The sequence below is a fragment of the Phalacrocorax aristotelis genome, chromosome 1 (genome assembly GCF_949628215.1).
Source record: "Phalacrocorax aristotelis chromosome 1, bGulAri2.1, whole genome shotgun sequence".
NCBI lineage: Eukaryota > Metazoa > Chordata > Aves > Suliformes > Phalacrocoracidae > Phalacrocorax > Phalacrocorax aristotelis.
Window position 1 is genome coordinate 212230234 of NC_134276.1, and position 21106 is coordinate 212251339.

Consider the following 21106-nt stretch of genomic DNA (forward strand, 5'->3'; position numbering starts at 1 on the left):
ATGAGAGCTCTCCACCATTGCTTTGATATCCCAATTGCGGAAGAGCAGAATTTTGTTTTGTTTTTGGGTTTTCTTGTGGGTTTTTTTTTGGTTGGTTGGTTTTTTGTTTGTTTGTTTTGTTTTGGTGGTGGTTTTTTTTTTTTGTCTTACTACCATTACAAGATAGGGTGTTTTTGCAGAAAGCAAAGGACCTATACAAAGCTCTTTGTGATTCTAACTCTGAAGTACATGGAGATCAGTATGCTCTGGAGGACTGACCATGCGATGGCGAGTCAAGAGTTGATGTTTTCTTCAGTGTGACAGTAGCAGTCACTAAAGCAACCTTTAATTTGGGTGCCAAGATTAAGACACCTTTGTGGCTGCTTTGTGTATTTCAACTCTTCTACATCTTTCTTGGAAATTAGTAACAGCTGTTAGTATTCTCAAGCACAGAAATGAGGTCTGGGGTGTTTAAAGTTTGGCATTCAGAATAAATAAGTGTTTGAAATGTAGCCCATCATATGTTTTACTTCACCTATCTGTAAAAATGATGATCTGACACCACTGCCTTCTCAAAGTATTATAGGTATTTTCTGAAACCTTTCAAGATGTAAAACATCAGAAAAGTGCTAAATACGATGTTGATTTGAAATCAGAAGTGCGTATTATTGTCAAGTGTGGTTTGTCCTGTTCTTTAGTGCTAGCCGAGTTAAATTGGGGAAACAGGTTTCCAAAACACAGTTCACTACTTTTTATGTTTTTCTGTTTTTACAAAAGACAATATTATAGTATTTTCCTTTTCTATTCTTATTTCTCCAGGCAACAATCTTTATTCCATGTTTTAGCTGCATATTCCATATATAATACGGTAAGTTGTGTACCTTCACACTTAATACAGTTTCTCTGAACGTGCCATAAGATAATAACTTGCAATTCTGTGTCTTCTTTCTCCAGTAAAAAATAATGATAAAAAAAAATTAAACACCCACCCCCCAAAAAAAAACCCACAACAAACCCCAAACAAAAAACACAAAAAACCAAAACTACAAACAAATGAAAAATCCCCAAAACATTTCAGAGACCTTTGGAAGTACATAGAAATAAATTATTTGTTGACACGTCTTGAGCTGAAGTTAAAATAAAAGAAACCATCTTGATTATGAGTTTCATATTGGACAGACTGTACTGTGCATACAGTTCGACTGAAACTAAGTATTGTGTCTAATTAAAGAATAACGAAATTGTGCTGCGTAGAAAGATGCATGTTGGAGTAAAAAGGCATATTTCATAACCTGGAGGGTTCTAACAAATGGAAAATGGTTTTAAAGGTTGCCTCCTCTTTTCATACGCCCTTGGTCTTGGCTGCAGTCCTGAATGAGGATTTGTTAGAGTGGGGTTTCCGGACTGTATCATAAGGGTTAGAAACTTATCTATTTTGTAACGTCTTTGGAATGCTTTGGTTTTATCTCCAGAGCAAAGTTCTGCTAAGAACTTGTAAACCTGAAAATTACAACAATTAAGTCCTTGTCCTTACAAATACTTTATCAGTGGGGTTATCTGAGCAGCTAAATGATAGCAACAGTTGGTTCCTGCCATAAAACTCAAAATTAGTAGCAGAGGAAATACTCAAGTTCCGTTTTGGAACAATAATTATTTTTTTTCTGGGGTGTGGGGTGTGGGGCTATTACATCTGCTTGCTATGGGCTGCTAAACTTGAGCAGGTTTATAATTATAGGTCACACTAGAAAAGTCTGGTGTTTATCAGATGGTGCCCTGGTTGTAAAGCAAAACAAAGCAAGACTGCTCGCCCCCAAAACCCCCCAGATTACAGCTAAATGGAAGACACATCCATTCAGAGAATAAGATCATACAGTTACTTGAAACTGTTAGTACTGACTAGGATTTTGTGCATCAGTAGAGTTCTAAATGAACAATCAAGACTTCAGTTGACTTTTCAGTTGGAGGGTTGTGCATCATCTCTTCTGTCTATCAATATTTTAAATATTTAAATATTAAATGTGTTTGGTGGTGTCGTAATTACGGAATTTACACCATCAGGACAGGCATCCTCTTTTTTTCCACTAGCTCAAGAACAACTAACAGGTCATGGTTATGAGGCTTTTGTTTTCAGCATTTTAATATTTTCACTGTCTGATTTTCAGGAAGTTGGATACTGCCAGGGAATGAGCCAGATCACAGCCTTGCTCCTGATGTACATGAATGAAGAAGATGCCTTCTGGGCGTTGGTGAAACTTCTCTCTGGTCCAAAGCATGCTATGCATGGTATGGGGTTTCATGCCACTTAGTATATGTTAGGTTTCAACCTGCCCTATTCAAGTTGTAAATTATTTGAAAATGGAACTATGCTGTTCTGTCTGTAGAGTCAAAATAAGACATAATGTGAGCTTTATGCTGGGGGGCCATTGGATGTTACCAAAGGTCACCCATAATGGTGAGCAATTGGGTTTTATATGTGATATCTTTCAAAGAGTTCTTAATGAAAACCAGATGTTTCTTTTCCTCTTAATCTCTCAGGGAATGTAATCAGCAAAAGCCGGTGATGTAGATATCCATATAAGCAATAAAATACTAGTGGAAACCTAATACATAATGTGTTAGATAATAGCGTGGCTATGCTATCATTTGGCAGGACAGAAATCCACAGCAAAAAACTGACTATCTAGGCATCAACTTTGAGATTCTTTGTTTCATCTCAGCCTGGCACCTGGCGCAGCACTTCCTGCTCCCGCTGTCTTGTTACTTTTATGTTATTGGTAGTTCTCTCTTTCTATGCCAAATTTAGTATGATGTAGGCATATTCCATGCCTACTGATATGGTACTACTCCAGGATTTCCAGCATCTTTTGCAGGTGTTAATGACATCGTGATTCAGAAAGCTGTACTTCTTGGAAGCCTGAAAAAGTAAATATTATCTAGAACTTGGGCTTTTTAGCAAATTTCCAACGGACTTTTCAGTGTTCCTGCATGTTCTCTGCCCCCAACACGAAGTGCTGGTTGGCTATTTTTCTGTTTATACTTTTGGAAAGCTATTGCCTTTTATTTAAAAGAAAAAAAAAAAAGAAAACCAAGTGCGGTCTGACAAAATCATAAGTGAAATTTTTAATTCCTCAAGAGTCAAAGACTTGCTTGGAGCTTTACAAAATGATAACAGACTAAAACCAGCTTATGAAAATACCTATAGATTTAATAATCATCAAAAGCTGTGCAAATACAGCTGCGTAGAATGCTGAGCTCCTCAACGTTCACAGAAAACTTTTGCTGTTTTAGGGGGTAACTCATTATATACTCATTATATACTAAATCAGTTGATCTGGTTTTGATACGTGGGAGCACATAGGCGTAGTTGCCGTTTCAAGATGCTGTAGATTGTTAAACAGGATTTTAAAACTTTTTCCAGGTTTTATGTATTGGTGTTCTGTCTCTGTCAACCTTTTTAAAACAGGGGAGTCCTAACCTTGGAATGTGATGCTGATGTTTAGCTGGAACTTCCTGTGTTCCAACTTGTGCCCGTTGCCCCTTGTCCTGTCATTGGGCACTATTGAAAAGAGTCTAATCCTACCATCCTCACAGCCACCCTTTAGATATTTTTAGGTATTGATGAGATCCCCCCTCAGTCTTCTCTTCTCCAGGCCAAACAAACTCAGGTCTCTCAGCCTTTCCTCATCAGAGAGATGCTCCAGTCCCCTGATCATCCTGGTAGCTCTCTGCTGGACTTGCTCGAGCAGTTCCGAAATGGAGAACTTTTAATGTGAACTTCTCAGGCTGATTTTTGTAGTCATCATTTGAACTTGCTGCGATGAGCAAGAGGGTTCATCTGGTAGCTGGTGATGGGCTTAGGCAGGCAGATGTGTTCCTTGTGTACATATGGGAGTCAGTGCACTGCCTGCATAACTTACTGAATACCCCATTCGCGCCTCCCTCTCTCCCTCCTTCATCTGTCCCTTCTCCTTTCCACCCCCAGATACAGGACATGGACCTGCCAAGTGATTAGGGAGGGCAGGAGGGAGCTTGGGGTAGCCCAAGGCTTGATGAGTTCCTCTACAGAGCATATGAACCATAGTGCTACAGGTTCGTACACCCATTGAAGCTGTCCTGGCAGCATCTGTTAAGGAAGTTTGCATTTATAGATATGCTGACAAAACCTTAATTATAATTCAGATGTTCCCAATTTATCATTTATTAAATGTTAGCAACAGAATCCAGGGTTCTGCTTTCAGCAGGTTGGACCAGATAATCTCCAGAGTCCCTTCCAAGGGGGAAGGGATTCTGGAACAGGCACTTTAGAACTGACTTAACTGGTGTCATGTAACTGTGTGCACTTTTTCTGTGTTCTTTGGGGAAAGTCGTTTCAAGCACTGTTTGCCAACTCTTTAAAGTTGCAATAATTTTAATTCTAAATTTCTGATATTCATGAAGGAAAACTTCTATAATGACACTCGATACCACTGACCCTCAGGCAGTTCTCTGAAATGAGCATCTCTCTGTGGAAATTCTAGGGCTGGGCTGAGTGATTCAGTTAGAATCATATTGACAAGAGTAGGATGATTAAAAGTTCCTCCCCATAGACAAGGTTTTTCATCTGTTTTTCTTTTCTTTCTACATGTGATCTGGAAATCTGGACTGCTTTCTGGGTGCAAGCCATGTGTGTTGGATACATAGCCAGACTTAAATTCTAGCATAACACCACTTGATTTCAAGGGATTAGTTTGGCCCCTCTGATGTTTCATATTGTATGGTTGATGTGGAGTCTCTGAACTATAAAATACAGGTATCTGACCCTGAAAATTATTTAGGTTTTCAAAAGGTCTTTTTGTTGGGGTTCTTATAGTCTTAAAAACTCAAGATAATAAGTTGGTATATTTAAATAGAAAGAGCAACTTTCCATGGAAAAAGCGCCTTTGAATGTTGTTAAAGACAGCTAGATAGCTTTGATGTAGTCATTTATTGTTTACATTAAGAAAAAAACCTAAACACTGTGCCTATATTAGTAAAATTTCCTAATATGCAACCTGAAATTTAAGTATGATAGGATGTGTATTTGTATCTATGAAATACTAAACTTGTGTGAATCTGAGATAGTGTAACTTGCAGCTTAGTGACCATGCACTGAATTACATAACTGGTGACTAGAAAGTTTTCTTTTTGGTTTGGATTTTTTTTTCTTTTAAGTGACATGCATTCTGTAGGTCCATACTGCTTATCATTTACTAGTGAAAACTGTTGGAGTTTTTTTCGGTAGCCTTTTTTTTTTTTTAATCCTAAGAATATGGAATTGCTGTACCAGACCTTTTTAACCCAGTGTCCTGTCTCTGACAGTGACCAGCAACAGATGCTCAGCAATGTGTCTGAGAATAAGGCAACCAAAGATCAACACCACCTGGAAAATGTATTAGAGGCTGAAAGAATTTCTGGAGGAACTTCTTGAGATGGAAATTTGTTTTGCCTTTAATAGTCTCCAGTAGACTATTTTCTTCCTTAAATAATTCATTGTGTTTGATTATGGACTGTGTTCTCCCATTTTTGTTCTACCTCTGCCGCATGATGGTTTCTCAATAATACCCTCTAGATTCTGCCTTAGAGAAGACAGTGAATGTTCATAACCTGTTCACCGCTGGCACTTGGTAGTATTTCCCCTCAGGTGTTTCGTTACTTCAGGCTGATCAGAAGTAGTGTTTTAATCTGTTCTTGACGTGGAAGTGTTTGTATGCTTTGATAATTTCTGTGACTTCTTGCCTTTTCCAGATTTTCCAATACTCTTCCAGAATGGCTAGGACTTGACTGGTTGTTCAGTGTGGACACATAGCACGGGTCCCATAGCTTAGGTCCCAGCACAAACTCCCGTGCAACTTCATAGAATGGTTTGGGTCGGAAGGGACCTCTAAAGGTCCATCTAGTCCAAGCCCCCTGCAGTGAGCAGGGACATCTTCAGCTGGATCAGGTTGCTCAGAGCCCCGTCCAACCTGACCCTGAATGTTTCCAGGGATGGGGTATCAACCACCTCTCTGGGCAACTTCTGCCAGTGTTTCACCACCCTCATTGTAAAAACTTTTTCCTTATATCCAGTCTAAATCTACCTTACTTAAGTTTAAAACCATTCCCCCTTGTCCTGTCACAACAGGCCTTGCTACAGACGTTGCCCCCGTCTTTCCTAGAGTCCACCTTTAAGTACTGAAAGGCTGCAATAAGGTCTCCCTGCAGCCTTCTCCAGGCTGAACAACCCCAAATCTCTCAGCCTGTCCTCACAGGAGAGGTGTCCCAGCACTCTGATCATTTTTGTGGTCTCCTCTGGACCCGCTCCAACAGGTCCATGTCCTTCCTATGCTGAGGACTCCAGAGCTGGACACAGCACTGCAGGTGGGGTCTCACCAGTGTGGAGTAGAAGGGCAGAATCACCTCCCCTGACCTGGTGGCCACGCTGCTTGTGATGCAGTTTATGGGTGAAGCCTTCTTGTCTTTTTTACTTTACTATCTTTTAACTCATTGGATTAGCTGCATTAGGAGATGGACCAAAGAGATGAAGCTAATCTGGTGATAGAACCTATTAAGTACCTTTTGGAAAGTCAGCTAGGCAATACCCACTGTTCTCTGTACCTACATACTCACTGACTTCTTCAAGGAAGCCCATTAACTTAGAGACATGACCTTTCTTTGTAAAAACCATGTTGATCCTTCTCTGGTGCATTGCATCCATCTGGATGTCCACTTACCCCAACTTTATAATGGTTTTTGCCGTTTTCCTCTCAGAGTAATTGGACTGAATATTGGCCTGATATTGGACTAAAAACCGGTTTAAGAAAAGCTGATATCATGTCAGCGACTTTCGAGGCTCCCAGTATTTTAAGGAAGAGGTTTCACAGAGTTGATATTTCACCTTACTGATCTTTGAGTTCTTTCAGAACTGTTTAGGGTTCTGACTTGGGAACCTTCCTGGTGTCTTCTGTGCAAAAATTTAACTTGTTCCTAGTCTTGACTATTTCTTCTCTCAATACTCCTAAAAATCTTCACAGACTGTTGAACCTACACATTCTCCATCAGGCTTTCAGCTTCCAAGGTGTTTGAAAATAGGTCTATTATTATTTTTTTAATGTCTTTTGTGAGTTGGTTTTTTGCGGGAGGCTTGTTTTTTCACATTTGTATACTGCCAGTGTTTGATCACCTCTGTTTTTCTGATCTGAACATGGCTTCATCTTTTTGAAGGATCTTCTTTGAACGGTTTCTTTTCCTGCTGTGTAGCTGTACTAGCTTTCCCCTACATTTCAAGTTTTTTTTTGCTAGTATTATGTGTTTGCTCTGAGCCTTTTTAACTCTGCTGATAACTCAATTGGAAGGGGATCTCAGAACTTTCCTTTTCCAACATATGATCACTAAAGCTATTCAAGATGTTTAGTATTGTGCTGGTTTTGGCTTGGGTAGAGTTAATTTTCCTCACAGTAGCTAGTACAGGGCTGTGTTTTGGATTTGTGCTGAAAATAGTGTTGATAACAGGGATGTTTTAGTGACTGCTGAGCAGGGCTTACACAGAGCCAAGGCCTTTCCTGCCCCTCACCCCACCCCACCAGCGAGCGGCTGGGGGTGCACAAGGAGGTGGGAGGGGACACAGCCGGGACAGCTGACCCCAACTGACCCAAGGGATGTCGCACACCATATGGCATCAGGCTCAGCGTATAGAGCTGGGGGAAGAAGAAGGAATTGGGGGACGTTCAGAGTGATGGCGTTTGTCTTCCCAAGTAACCGTTACGCGTGATGGAGCCCTGCTTTCCTGGAGATGGCTGAGCACCCGCCTGCCCATGGGAAGGAGCGAATGAATTCCTTGTTTTGCTTTGCTTGTGTGCACGGCTTTTGCTTTACCTGTTAAACTGTCTTTATCTCAACCCATGAATTTTCTCACTTTTACTCTTCTGATTCTCTCCCCCGTCCCACCGGTGGCGGGGAAGTGAGCGAGCGAGTGGCTGTGTGGGGCTTGGTTGCTGACTGGGGTTAAACCACAGCAAATATGCCCTTAGTTCCAGTTCTGTGAGCTCACAATCTTTGCTTTATACTATATATTAATATTTGTCTTATAAAATATCCCTCTTGTCTTTTTTTTATAGTGTTTTCTTCAGTGTAGACAGTTTAGTGGCTGAGAGTTCAGTATGCTGTTTGCCCTTCTATCACGAATTTGCTGGCCATAATCCCGATTTATGTCTTTTTGCTTTTAAAAGTTTTAGTTGGTGTGGTTTTTGGTTTGATTTTGTTTTTTTAAAATAATAATTGTAAATTTGTTTCCCCCATGGAACCTATAGTGGGTAGACTAATGTAGGACTGATGGATCTGCTGTCACCTACTTTTACTAATATAATAATAGTCACTAAGGGAACTTACTGATGTTTTGCTGTAGTCATTTAGGCAGAAGTATGTGCATATCTGTATGTGGACATCATAATATTGCTATGTATATCTGTTCAGATCCAGTAGTCTTATAGAAGGATAATGTTCTCAGAGCTCTGAATACCTTTTTTTATGGCATTTTTATAGTACATACGCCTGTTACATGGTAAACTTCTTTTCTTAGGTTTTTTTATTCCTGGTTTTCCAAAACTGTTGAGGTTTCAAGAACATCATGACAAAATACTGAAAAAATTCTTGTCCAAACTTAAGCAGCATTTGGTAAGTATTGATATCACAATAAAAGCAATACTAATTTCCAGCTTGCTACCTCATTTCAGTTCAGGTTAACCTACTAGGTTAAGAGTACCTCAAACCTCAGAAAAAAATGCAAAGCTGTAAGAGGCAGAAGTGCTGTTGTTTTCATTATAGACAAAGTTATGGTGCACCCATATGCAATTATGATATCAATTATTATTATCCAGTTATGATAACATTGGATCCTAAGAGTAATTAAACTGGGGGTCTCACTTTTGACTTCTGAGTTGAAGAAAATACGTGGTCCTTCTCCCTGCCCTTGTGCAAGCTGCTGTATAGCAAGCTGATGTTAAAACATTTTATCAAGAGTTTATTGTATGTAGAGCTTTGTGGCTCATCTCTGGACAGAGGTGACTTTGCAACCAACCAGTTTTAATCTCTGTTCAGAAAATAACCTTTATAAGAGGAGTTAATGTTCCTTTTAAAATCTACGCATACTCAGTAGTTTTTTCACGAAGCTAAATGTTGAGTGTTATCTCTTCTAATGGTCTTGAACAGGAAAAAATATGGTCTTTTTGTTTTTTTTGCTGATATTGGCTGTATTTATTCTAAGGAACAAATTATTTTTCTAATGGAGAAAAATACCCTTCCAATAGTCATCACAAATTTTCTTTTACAATCACATTGGTTCTGCCAGAATCCATCTCCAAGTCTTAAAAGGTAATGTAAGAGGTGCTCAGTTGCAGCGATATCTTCTAAGAGTGATATAGCTGCTTACAAACATTACCTTCCCAGGACTATATTATTTTCTGTTTAGTATGTTTATCTCCTTAGAAAATGAAAAAAAAGACAGTTTGGGAGCAGACTAGCACCTTGGCAATGATGAATTGTGTCTAATGTGTGCCTGTTGTATTATAAAATAGAATTTAATGTCGTTTTTATTTTTAACACCATGCTGTAATACCTGCTCATAACGTGAAATTAGGCAGGTCTGGTTAGGAGAAAGTCCCACTCTTCTGCTAGAAGGTCAAGTCAAAATTAGTCATGCAAGTTGCTCTTGTAATATTAAAAAAAAGAAAAATCGGAGTTCTGTAGCTAACTTGACTCTGAAATGAAAGTTGTGGATTTGGTTTTTAAATACATGTAAAATGATGATTCTTGTTTAGAAAATACAGTCTTATTCTCATTTTTGAGGTTGTCTTGTTTCAGGAACAAAATATTGAAAAATTCCAAGAAGATTGGCTGTTTTTAACTGTAAATGGTAAAAGGCACCTGTGCCTTCTAAAAATCCAAAAATTATTATATTTGATCGAGGTGATGCAAAATTTAATAACGTGCCTGCCTCAGGTTGTATGTTGCTTATATACCTTTTATTACTGCATTTAACAATCCAGAAGGTTTTTTATTGTCATCTGTCCCATCCCCCATCTTCACCCCCACCTCCCCCATCTTCACCCCGCCCCCACCTTGGGTCACTCGAAAGTTTCAGAAAAGTGCAGAAAGTTGCTTTAGGAGATGAAAAAGCTAATTTAAATGAAATGCTTTGATAGCTCCCTTCTGAGGGAGTTCTTGGCCATTTGATTAGAGGGATCCAGAAAACATGTCTGCCTGTCTCTATTGATTATATATTTTGCTTTTCAAGTTTTAAGTCAGAACTTAGTTTTATTTTTGTGTGAATTAGTTTAGTGGCATTAAATTTAGTAGCAATTAGGGGTTTTTTTATCAGGGAAAGGCATGGTCCATTATATCTTTCTTTCAGTAGGCTGATGGCCACTTTTAAAGGTTAGAAAAATCTCAAGGTTTTTTTTCTGTCTGCTTTTTTTAAAGGCTTTCAAAATTAAAATCTCGTAAAGATTATTTCAATTATATTAAGAATTATTTTTCCTCGTTTCTTACTGTGAATGTATCACTAAGCTGAGCCCATTTTAACTTCCTGAAAGGTGAAAATAAAGCCCACGGATAAACCAGAGGATTTTGTCCATTGCTTACTCAGTCTTTGTATAATTGAAATTTTTGGATTTGGTCCATTGCTTATTAGTGTTTGTATACTTGAAACTCTTGGAAAAGCTAAATGTGGCAAGCATAGAATATGATGTTGTCCCAAAGTTACAATTCAGACTTTTTAAACTTTTTAGCTATTACTTTGGCTTTTCCTCTAACTGTACAAAGAACTTTGAGGAGCTCCATGAGATTGCAAAGAAGCTTTAGCCATCTTTGAGTGGTGTGGCATACTGGCTGGGCCATCTGTGCTCTAGGGGAAATTAGGCCCCTTTAATTAAGGAATGAAATTCTTTATCAGTCAGAGTACTGTTTTGAGGTCCTGTGTTTGAAGAATTGGATTGTTTTAGGCTGGTTTCTGGTAGGTAGGTATTCTTGTCACGAAATCTTTTCAACCTTGGGCATGAATTGGCAGCCTTGCTATAGAGAAATGAGAGACTAATGGGCCCAGTGACTGAACGTTGGTTGCTCCAGAATATTGATATATTTTCTTGCGAGAGGATTTAATTCTCTGCTACCTCTGTCCCAAGAATAAGATGAAGGTCTAAGATGTGTAATCTCTGAATGCATGTTTCATCAGGTGGTGAAGCTGATGAAGAAAAACTATAAAAGACAGAAATTATATTTGTTGGATTGAAGTGTTTCATGTAATTAAATTAATTATTTACGGTGAATATTGGTTACATTGGCCTCAAGGTGAAAATGTTTTTTCATGAACAGTGCAAGTCATTACTTGATTTTTTTTGAGAGTATTTTTAAACTTCTGCATTTTTACAGGACTCCCAAGATATGTCTACTAGCTTTTACACAACAAAGTGGTTTTTCCAGTGTTTCCTTGATCGTGTGAGTATATTTTCCATTTTCTGTTTCTGTTTTTAATTGTGGCTTGGGACAGACTGTTTTCACAGTGTTGCCCGATTCTGTCATTGCAGACTCCCTTTACATTAAGCCTCAGGATATGGGATATCTACATACTTGAAGGAGAGCGGATTCTTACTGCTATGTCTTACACGATTCTGAAACTACACAGAAGTAAGAAATCTCTCAAACGTGTGAATGCTAAACAGAGATTCAGCTGGTTTTCTTCTTACTTCGTGTAGCTTAATCTTGTGTGAAAATCTTAATTTCCCATTTGCCTTATGCTGTTTCTGACAGGTCTTTTTCTTTCCCTGTGCACAAAAAAAGTCATAATCTTTGCTTTATTAATGCGTGTGTGGTGGATTGACCTTGGCTGGATGCCAGATGCCCACCAAACTGCTCTGTCATTCCCCCTCCTCAGCAGGAGAGGGGTGAAGAGAAAATAAGATGGCAAAAAATCTCATGGGTCAAGATAAAGGCATTTTAATAAAGCAAAAGCCACACATGGAAGCGAAGAAAAACAAAAGATTTATTATCTACTTTCCATGAGCAGGCGAGGTTCCGCCACTTCCTGGGAAGTAGGGCTTAAGTACATGTAGTGCTTGGTCTGGAAGACAAATGTCGTAATAATGAATGCCCGCCCCCACCCTTTCTCTTAGCTTTTATTGCTGAGCATGATGTCATATGGCGTGGAATATCCCTTTGGTCCCTTTGGTCAGTTTGGGTCAGCTGTCCTGGCTGTGTCCCCTCCCAGCCTCTTGCCCACCCCCAGCCTACTGGCACGTTGGAGAGAGAGCCTTGATGCTGCGTGTGCACTGCGAAGCAGTAGCCAGAACACTGGTGTGTTACCAACACCTTTCCAGCTACCAATACAAAGCACAGCACTAAAAAGGCTGCTGTGGGCAAAATTAACTGCATCTCAGCCAAGCCCAATACAGTGTGATTGCCAAAAAAAAAAAATTTATTACAGTAAGAAAGTTACTTAGACATCGACATAAGGTGAGCTGTATTGCTGATGAAACAATGGGGGAAAATGGTGTCGTAGTTCCATGGTTTGGAAATTAATCAAAAAAGCACACAAAGAATCCAGAGTGTGCCACTAGATGCCTGAATACCAGCAAACAACTCAGCAATGAGGAATCACCAGTGCATGCAGCACTATGCTGTTGTTTGTCCAAGAATGTAATTAAAATGCAGGGTTTCTGTAGCTTGCCTGGGTGACCTTCTCTTGCATCTCTTGCCTTTGGGTAAAATAAAATTTGAGGTTTTGAACAGAATTGTCCAGAGCATCTACGCCTGGTTCCCCAACGTCAGTTAGCACCTTAAGTTCCAAACAATCCAAAAAGCTATTGAGGATGGATGGTACCTGAGCATTTCTCAGGATGAACCTTGTAGCTCAAGTCTGATACAGTCTTACTCTGGGACTTCTGCTTTCTTAGTGAAGTTGTCTAACTCTATATAAATTCAGAGGTCTGCATGGAGCTTTGCAGAATTGATGTCTTAATTTGCTTGCTAGCTTACCCTCCTTGAACTGTGGTGATACTACCTCATTGTCTCACTGGGGTGTAGTCATTAGTTTGTTCATAAACTGCTTTGAAAAATGAAAAAGGTTACTTTTTCAGTTATTGTACTTAAGAAAGCTAAACATTTAGTGGCAAATCGTTAGGCTTAGCATTTTGATTCATCTTCTTTATTTGCAAATAGACATCTACTTGAAATTTTTTTTTTTTATTCACTATTCTTTTTATGGGAAGATCTGAGGAAAAAGTCCGAGTGCAGGTTTGCTTGCTTAGCAAGTACGTAGCAACTTCCTCCATGATCAAAACACCGACAGTAGCTTACGGCAACAGACGAGACTGGAGGACTGGCAGAGAAGATGGCAGAAGACAGATTCTGATTGTTTTCTAGTTTCTTGTCTGCCCTTAAAAACATTGATGGTATAGCTATCCAGTCAAAGCGTCATTGTGGAATACATGCCAAGAGCATTCTTATTACAGTGCAAAACCATTTTTTATGGTTTCTGTGTAGAAATTTTACATTCTGGAACTTTTGATGGCATACATAGGCTTGAAGAAGCTACACAGGTGTGCAGTTACAGCCTTGCAAGCCAGATAGGTTTGTGAGGGAAACACGGCCTTACTGCTGCGTAAAAAGGGGAAGAAAAATAATCTGATAACTGTAAAATGACTTTCAAAATATGACCTGAATTTGATTGAAGTAGCAAAAAGTACCTGAATTTTCAGAGAGCCTGAAGCGATGGTTCTGAAGTGTGAACTGCCATCGTTATTTCATTGGAAGTTAATTCAATTGTGAATGAGGATACCGTAAATATCAATTTTTAAAATGTTTTGCTGCTTTCAAAGCTCTTAATAAGAGAGATGATGTATGTTGTACAGACCTACAGCAGTGTTTTGTAAGTTGAGGATGCAGGCTGAAAAATAAAGACCTGAAGCTATTGGACAATAGAATGCTGATGGAGCGCGACTTGCAGTTAGTTTTCTGAAGATGCCCCTTCTTGGAAAACATTGTCTTAAGTAGAGAATGATAAGTAGAAAGCATTTCCATGCTGATGTGCAAGTGAATTTTTGATGCATTTTATAGATTTCTGGTGTAGAATTCTGTTATCTGCTTAATAAGTGTTTTTATTCTACGTCGAAAACAAAAGCATATAACATCTTAAATATATTTTTCAATGTTCATAATCAAAATATTTGAATGTATAATATTTTCTTTTTCCATAGAGCATCTGATGAAATTACAAATGGAAGAGCTTGTAGAATTTCTGCAGGAGTCTTTAGCCAAGGATTTCTTCTATGAAGATGACTTTGTAATAGACCAGCTCCAAAATTCTATATCGGAATTGAAACGAGCAAAGCTGGATCTACCAGTAGCTGGTAAGAAACATGTACATATGCAGATTTAGATATTTGGAGCTGTTCACACATTGTGCATTTCTAAAGTGTCAACTCATGCTGTTAAAAACTGCAAATACCTGCCTCTTCGTCACCGCATAGGTTTTGGGTTTTTCTCACTCCCAAACATTTTACAGGTTAAAACCAACACTCTTCATTTCATGAGTTTGCTCTTCCTGTGGTGTTTTGTTTACTGGTTGTAAGCTAATGCCAAAGCGCGTCAAAACATCCCAGGTTCTGATAATTTTATTAACTTCGATTTATAAAACCTTTAAGACCGAGGGTTAAATACCAAAGTTTCAAATTATGTGAAGCAACGACATTGTCTGAGAAGCCAGACTTTTGTAGCTTGATTAGCTGTGGAGCAAACTTCACATCAGATAGTTTCTTCTGTTAGTCAAATCCAGATTTGTAATTTTTTGTAGGTGATAGACCTTCTGGGTATTTAACGGAATTATTTTCTTTGTTGCTTCTCAGCCTTTGTGTTTGTGCTTTTTGGTTGCAGAGTGGAGACTGTTGTTTCATGGAGCGCTGCTTATGAAATGAGTGGAAGATCTCTTATTCCTGTATTAAAAGTCTATTATCTTTTCTGTCCCTACCTCCAAAATCTTTAATTAGAATATTTTCTGTGATTATTCAGTCTTTTTTCTTCATCCTTGCTAATTGTAAAATAATATGTAAGAAAGAATACACTTCTAAAACACTTGAAAAATATGGCAGAAATTACCTTAAAATAACTTCATGAAGTTGCTATGGTTAGCTTTCAGAAGTTAAAAACGGTCAGAATAAAGGTTGCCTGTGCAGCACTGTTGTGCTAATTTGTTCCCGAAGCTCTTTCATTAGCGAACTTCATTTTTCTATTTCTGTAGACTTTACTGCATGTAGTATTGGGCTGTTTCAGGACTACTCATCACAAGTAGATACCTGTTTCATCAGGTTCTTCAGCAGATCTGTCCCTCTGGACAAACACTTTAGGTACATTTTTGTTTCCCATCATCTTGGCTTCTTTTCAGAGTTTCCCATTTCTCTTGCTCCCTATTCCTGTGTCTTGCTCTCTTTCTGACTTCCTATAACATCTCTCTAGCATGCTTTCTCCCACCCACAATAGGTCTAAGTCTAGTTCCTGCTCTTGTGTTTTTGTCTGCTCGGTCTTCTTGATTCTTCTCATCTACAGACCGTGTTCTGCGAGTCTGCGGTGGTTCTCTGTGTTACTGCGTGCACTGCTGCTTCCCCTTTCTAACCACAGCCTTCCCACCCTGCCTTCTCTCCATCTTTTTTCCACACGGTAGCTTTCAGTCTTGACTTATTCTTCAGAGCCAGTTGATCTTTTCAGCACTACTCTTCAGCTGTGTGCTTTGTCAGACGTTTTGTCACAGCTGATGCTTGGTCACGGTGACTAGATGTGAGCAAATATGTCAATGACCAACTTTGTCTTTAACATGATGGAATGGAATTGATACTAAAAGGAAGAAGGTTCATGGGAGTGTGTTCTCTTAAATTTTAAATACAGAGTTCTTTGTGATTATGTTTGAACGGTGAGGAGGGTTATCCCAAAAAACTTTAATTGCTTGTATATGGGTAGATTTTTCATGGATGTGATAAAGTCAATTTCAGCAGTGAGAAGTTTCTAGTTTCCACTTGAAACTGTGGTAGCTGAATAGCTGGGAAAAAGATTTTTGTAGTTTGCTACTTGATGGAGTTAATGTATCTTCTAGCCTAGAAAAATCACATGCGTGTAGCTCATGTTGAGAGTTTCTGCAGAAAATACAGAATTTACTAGAAATTTTCTTGATGGAAAAAAAAAGAAGGCAGAAAGTCTGTTCCTACCTTATTTATCTTTTAAGGCTTTTCTTATGGGAAAATGTCAAATGCCTTCAACTAAAATTTGTTTGAGAATACTCTGGGTTTTCACAGAAAATTGAAGGAGGCGTTAGGTGATGTAGGAGCCATCCACCTTGCAGTGCAGTAACAGGAAGTGTGAGAGACAAGGAGTCTCCTTGTGGAGACCAACAGCAAAGGGTGGTTAATGTTTCTTCTTGCCGAGACAGTTTGGCAACAGAATCCAAGTTGTTCGGTTTTGTACTTTGTACACTTAAGTGTAACTTCTGATAAAAACTTGCTGACAGGACCCTAATTGTTTTGAGCTATATCGGTTCTTTCTTTTTGAGAACTAAAGCAAGATCAATGACAATAAAATGCCCCCCTTTTTTTTTTTTTTGTTTTATTTCCAATGTGAATGAGGGAGGTTTAATAATAAAATAGGAAAAGCAAAGCCAAAGTGAGGTGTATTTTGGAGCTGGATGAGGAATTGAGCTTTTTTCATTTTAGTTTCAAAGTAGCCTGGGAAGGCCTCTCTGTGTGGTATATTTTTGCCAGGGGTAAATGGGAACATTACTTAACCTTTCACAAAATAAATATAAAATGGCTTCATCATAATCCTTGGGAATCTAGCTGATTTGTCTGCTGTTATCTGTATTGGAGTGAGGCTGCCTCATTTGTTCTTCGTATGAATTTCACAGGCCTTTGATTTATTTTTTTTTTCTTCTTTTCCCACTTTGATGTTCATTTTGGTTTTACTAATCACTGGCTTCAGGCAATAATATTTTTCTGCAGGTTCTCAGCATTCTCTAGACATTCAGCTTTGCTCACATGTCTGTATGACTATCTTTACTACCTTCAGTCTCTTTTTACTGTTTTTCTTCTAATTTCATGTAAAACTTAAGAACCCATGACATGTTATTCAGTAATACACACAAAAAAATACCAGACTGTTCATTTAAGTATCCACTGTAGCCTGAGATAATAGTGTTTACTTTAGTTTTCTCAGCTGAAATCAACGCATCACTTGCTACCTTGGACTCTTTTTTTTTTTTTTTTTTCCACTGAGCAAAAATTACACTTTTAAGAACTAAAGTAAAAATGTTAGAAAAAAGAGAAAAATCTCCATCTTACAGTTGCATCGGTATCAGTCATCCAGGAATAGCAGTGAGCTAATTAAGCTCAGTGGAATTTTCCATCTGGCATCCTTTGTTAGGCTGTATAGATTTTCCTGCCCTAGTAGGGTAAGCTGCAGTAGGATATTAAAAGAGGTAATAACTTTCGCGTTACTTTAAAGTGCATGTCTGCTTATGTCTGATGCAGTTTTCTCTGGCTTGCTTCCTCCGTGGCTTTTCCCACTGAATTAAGGCATCTCCTTGTTCCCTTCAGAGCAGAGAGGAAGGAAGGGACTTTGTTTAACACTTTCTCACTGATAAAACCCTTAAAATGCTCAGCCAGAACATGGATGTTAAGGGCATAATGCTAATTTTGGATGTCAGTGAAATGCTTTTGCCAATACTAGGGCTATTTTGCATAAAGCGTACCATGGATTTTCTTTCCTTTCCATGGTAATTTCTAGTCTAACTGCTGGCCAGTATAGGATAGCCTGTACTCAGCTACTGAAGCCTTCAGAGGATGGCTTGCAACTGAAGTGCTGTTCTCAGAACCCAAGGTAGGCATCCCTGTTCCAGTGACTCTATGGAGACAGTAAGCTGTATGGATAAGCACGCTTCTTATTGGTGAGCTGCTTGGTTATCAAGCCCTCAGAGAGGCAGGCTGTGGGAGCTATACGGTAGAAGCTGTCCTTTAAGGTACTTCTCTGACATATCCTTAAGCAAATTTAGTAACAAAGGCAATTGTTCCAGGCAATCCAGAAAATAACATTGTGAACGGTGTCCGCACCATGGCAGGTTCTTGAACAGCACATGCATGTAAATCTGTGTGACTCCTGTTTACACTTTCTGAAGGAGCCACATCTGATGCAGAGCGGATAATCTCTTCCTTAATTCAAGGATGACGTCTAGAGCATAGTGAAAGGAGTTTTCTTGGTATACATCACTGATATCCAAAATTTCTTGATGCGGATTCTTTCTTTGGCTATTATTTAAAACAGCAGTAAAATTCTTTAAATGCTCACAAGATATGGGTAGAATTTCCAGCTTTGCTGTAAGTTATTCCTGTAGGGCTAAATAAATAATGCAATGCTTAATAAACAATATTTATATATTAATACATATATTTTTATAGTGTCTGACATGAATAAACAAAAGTGCTTACCAGTGTAAGTTTCATATTCTATTTAAAAATATGTGGCTGAAAATAGATTACTGATCTAGTGCTTCATAAACAAGGCAGTTGGGCTCACCTTCAAGGCTGCAGGCTCTCAGGTCTGGTCTTGAGATGATTTCTCACCTGCGTGTTGATATAAGGTGTCCTGAAAAGGGAGGGCAGAGGGATCCTGGGATGGATTATTTTTATAACTGAAAACTTAATAGACCATATAGCAGTTGAGAAGGCCTTAAATCAGATATAAAGTTCTTATACTGTAATTTTAAAGCTGTATTGGCAAATTTGGAATCTGCTGTTGTCCTTGTGATCATCTTAATTGTATTTGTGCATGATAAGACCAGCTTTAAACTCCGACTCAGTTCTTCTAGTTCTCCCAGCCTGTTCTGTATTCAGGGAAACTAGCAAAGTTTGAATGGTGAATTTGCCATGAATTTTTAAATGTTTATATGCTATTTATCTTTAAAAGTATATTTTATTAAATTTACTATCAATATCTTTTATTCAAATATCTATTTTAAATACTTATCAGTGACAGTGGAGAAGTATATGCTAGGTTGATAATCTTATTAAATGATGTATATTCTCTGATGTTAATGAGTCTTTTGACAGCCAAAATAATAGAAATACTTAAGTCAATTTGACTTCCCTATGTCTGATGGTGTCTCTTTTGGTTGTGTTTTGTTTCAGAGGAATTTTGGATTTTTCACTTGTGCTTGAAGAATACACAAGTAGCTATTGCATATATTGTACTTCATATTTTAATCAACTAAACTATTTTTTCTGCCTTGTTTCTTGTGTGATACAACTGCTTTATGATATAACGAAGGAAATTAATATATGGAATTATACTAATGTAGTTACTATATTTCAGCAGTTTTAGACATTGGCTTTGCATCATTTAAAAATCTTTGTTTAAAACTTGCATGCTTTTTAAAAATATGGTCCAGATAGTTATGTTGGTCATTGTTCATATTCCTATTTTAAACTGACTTTTCAAGGAAGTATATTTTCTGGAAGAAATGTGGAATTAGGAACGTAAAGCAAAGTGGTTAATATTAGAAATTTTTTTTTTTTGCAAAGGCAGCTTGCAGACTTGTGGCTCGCCACCTGTATCTTCTGGTTGATGACCAAATCTGTTAACATTTCTATTTTTTATCTAAATGCAGATCTTTATAAAGTAAGTTTTCCTTCCTGTCAGTACTGCAAAAGTGACATTGCAGCAGAGAGGCAAGCTGTGTATTTTATTCTGCCTTCAAGTTGCCAGGCAAGATTTCATTTTAGTTACTCCCTTGCCAATGATGGCATGTAAAGGAGAAGGAGCTGAAGTTGACTTTCAGACAGCAGCTTGAGCTTCTAATACAGACACTTAAGTTTCTTTAAAATTCTCTTGGACTTGTAAACTGAAGAAGTAAGATGGGATGTCACTGATGGGAAATAAACACAAAATATCAAGATGTCATTTTAAGAGTTGTTTTTATGACCATTACTATCCTTGAAAACTGTGTTAGAACAGTCAAAGAGCATGTATTCTGGTGCTGAAATTAAGGACTAGACTGTTATTCACCGGAGAGAGCACTTAAAGCACTTTACTCCAATTATATGTCTGCCATTCAGTGCATGAGGCTGTTAGTGCCTCCTGAAGCAATTCTCTGTAAGTCTTGTAGTTGAGATCGACTTCCACTGGGTGGTGACCAAGGCTTGTTAGAGCAGGAAGAAATCAGTAGACTAAAACTTTCTTTTAATATGACTTGAATTTCTTATCTTTTGGGGAACAGTCAGATCTGTTCATGTTTATTTGCTTCTTTTCGTGTCAGGTAATATGTTTACCAGTAGCAAACAAGCACCTGATTGTTCTTGTTTTGTTTAAATTGTTTCCCTCTACTTCCATTTCTCTCCTTCCTCACCCATTTTTCACCCTATTTTCTTTGTTGTTTGCTTATTTTATACTATACTGCATACTGGCCAACTAAATCACTACCTTTCTTCTAAAGGAAAAATTGAAAATCCTACAGTCCAAGGTCTGTAAGTTCTGATCTAAGCCATTATGTTTGTCTTTGGGAAAAGCCAGTAACTAAACTCTGTCTAGGAGTTATTGAAGGAGGAGGGGGAGAGAAGGATAAGAGTTACCCAGTTCTGCATCTCGTGCAAATACTGGCAACCTGGGAGAAAATCTGATTGCCCTGTTTGCTTCAGAAGACAAAGGCACATTTGATGACTGTAGTGGTTGCAGGCAAAACAATCTCAGTTGAGCTGGACAGCTTTGGCTTAACTTCTAGTTTAAAAATGCTTTAAACATTGTATGTAAACATCATAGATTGTGTAGAAAAACACTTGTCCCAGAATTGTAGAATTCAAACATGTCTGTCTCCATTCCTCAGTCAGACAGGTATGTCCAGAAAGTGAATTCTCTCAGACTTTGGATCAGCACAACAAAGAGATATTCAATTGAATGTCCTTGAAAACATCCAAATAAAACTTCTGCACGCTCAGATCTGAGGAGTTTGTTCAGTGAGTTTAGCTGAAGTAGTAAAGATGATGGTTGAGAGCTCCATATGAGGCTTTGGGCAGATTTGAAGTGGAAAATTGGTAAATAAAAGATAGGCAGCTTG

At 38.3% G+C, this 21106-nt stretch overlaps 1 protein-coding gene across 11 annotated transcripts in view; it reads left to right on the plus strand.

The window, feature by feature from the left end:
* Positions 1-21106, plus strand: part of USP6NL (USP6 N-terminal like) — a 129598-nt gene that overhangs the window by 100511 nt on the left and 7981 nt on the right. For 10 of the 11 annotated variants that reach the window (XM_075081623.1, XM_075081616.1, XM_075081622.1 and 7 more), the window contains 6 exons: positions 799-847; positions 2142-2262; positions 8552-8646; positions 11398-11463; positions 11553-11652; positions 14220-14372. In XM_075081623.1, coding sequence (XP_074937724.1) covers positions 799-847; positions 2142-2262; positions 8552-8646; positions 11398-11463; positions 11553-11652; positions 14220-14372 — 584 coding nt within the window. Of the gene's footprint in view, positions 1-798; positions 848-2141; positions 2263-8551; positions 8647-11397; positions 11464-11552; positions 11653-14219; positions 14373-19184; positions 19235-21073; positions 21084-21106 lie in introns of all 11 variants that reach the window. The other variant, XM_075081625.1, reaches the window with a different exon arrangement.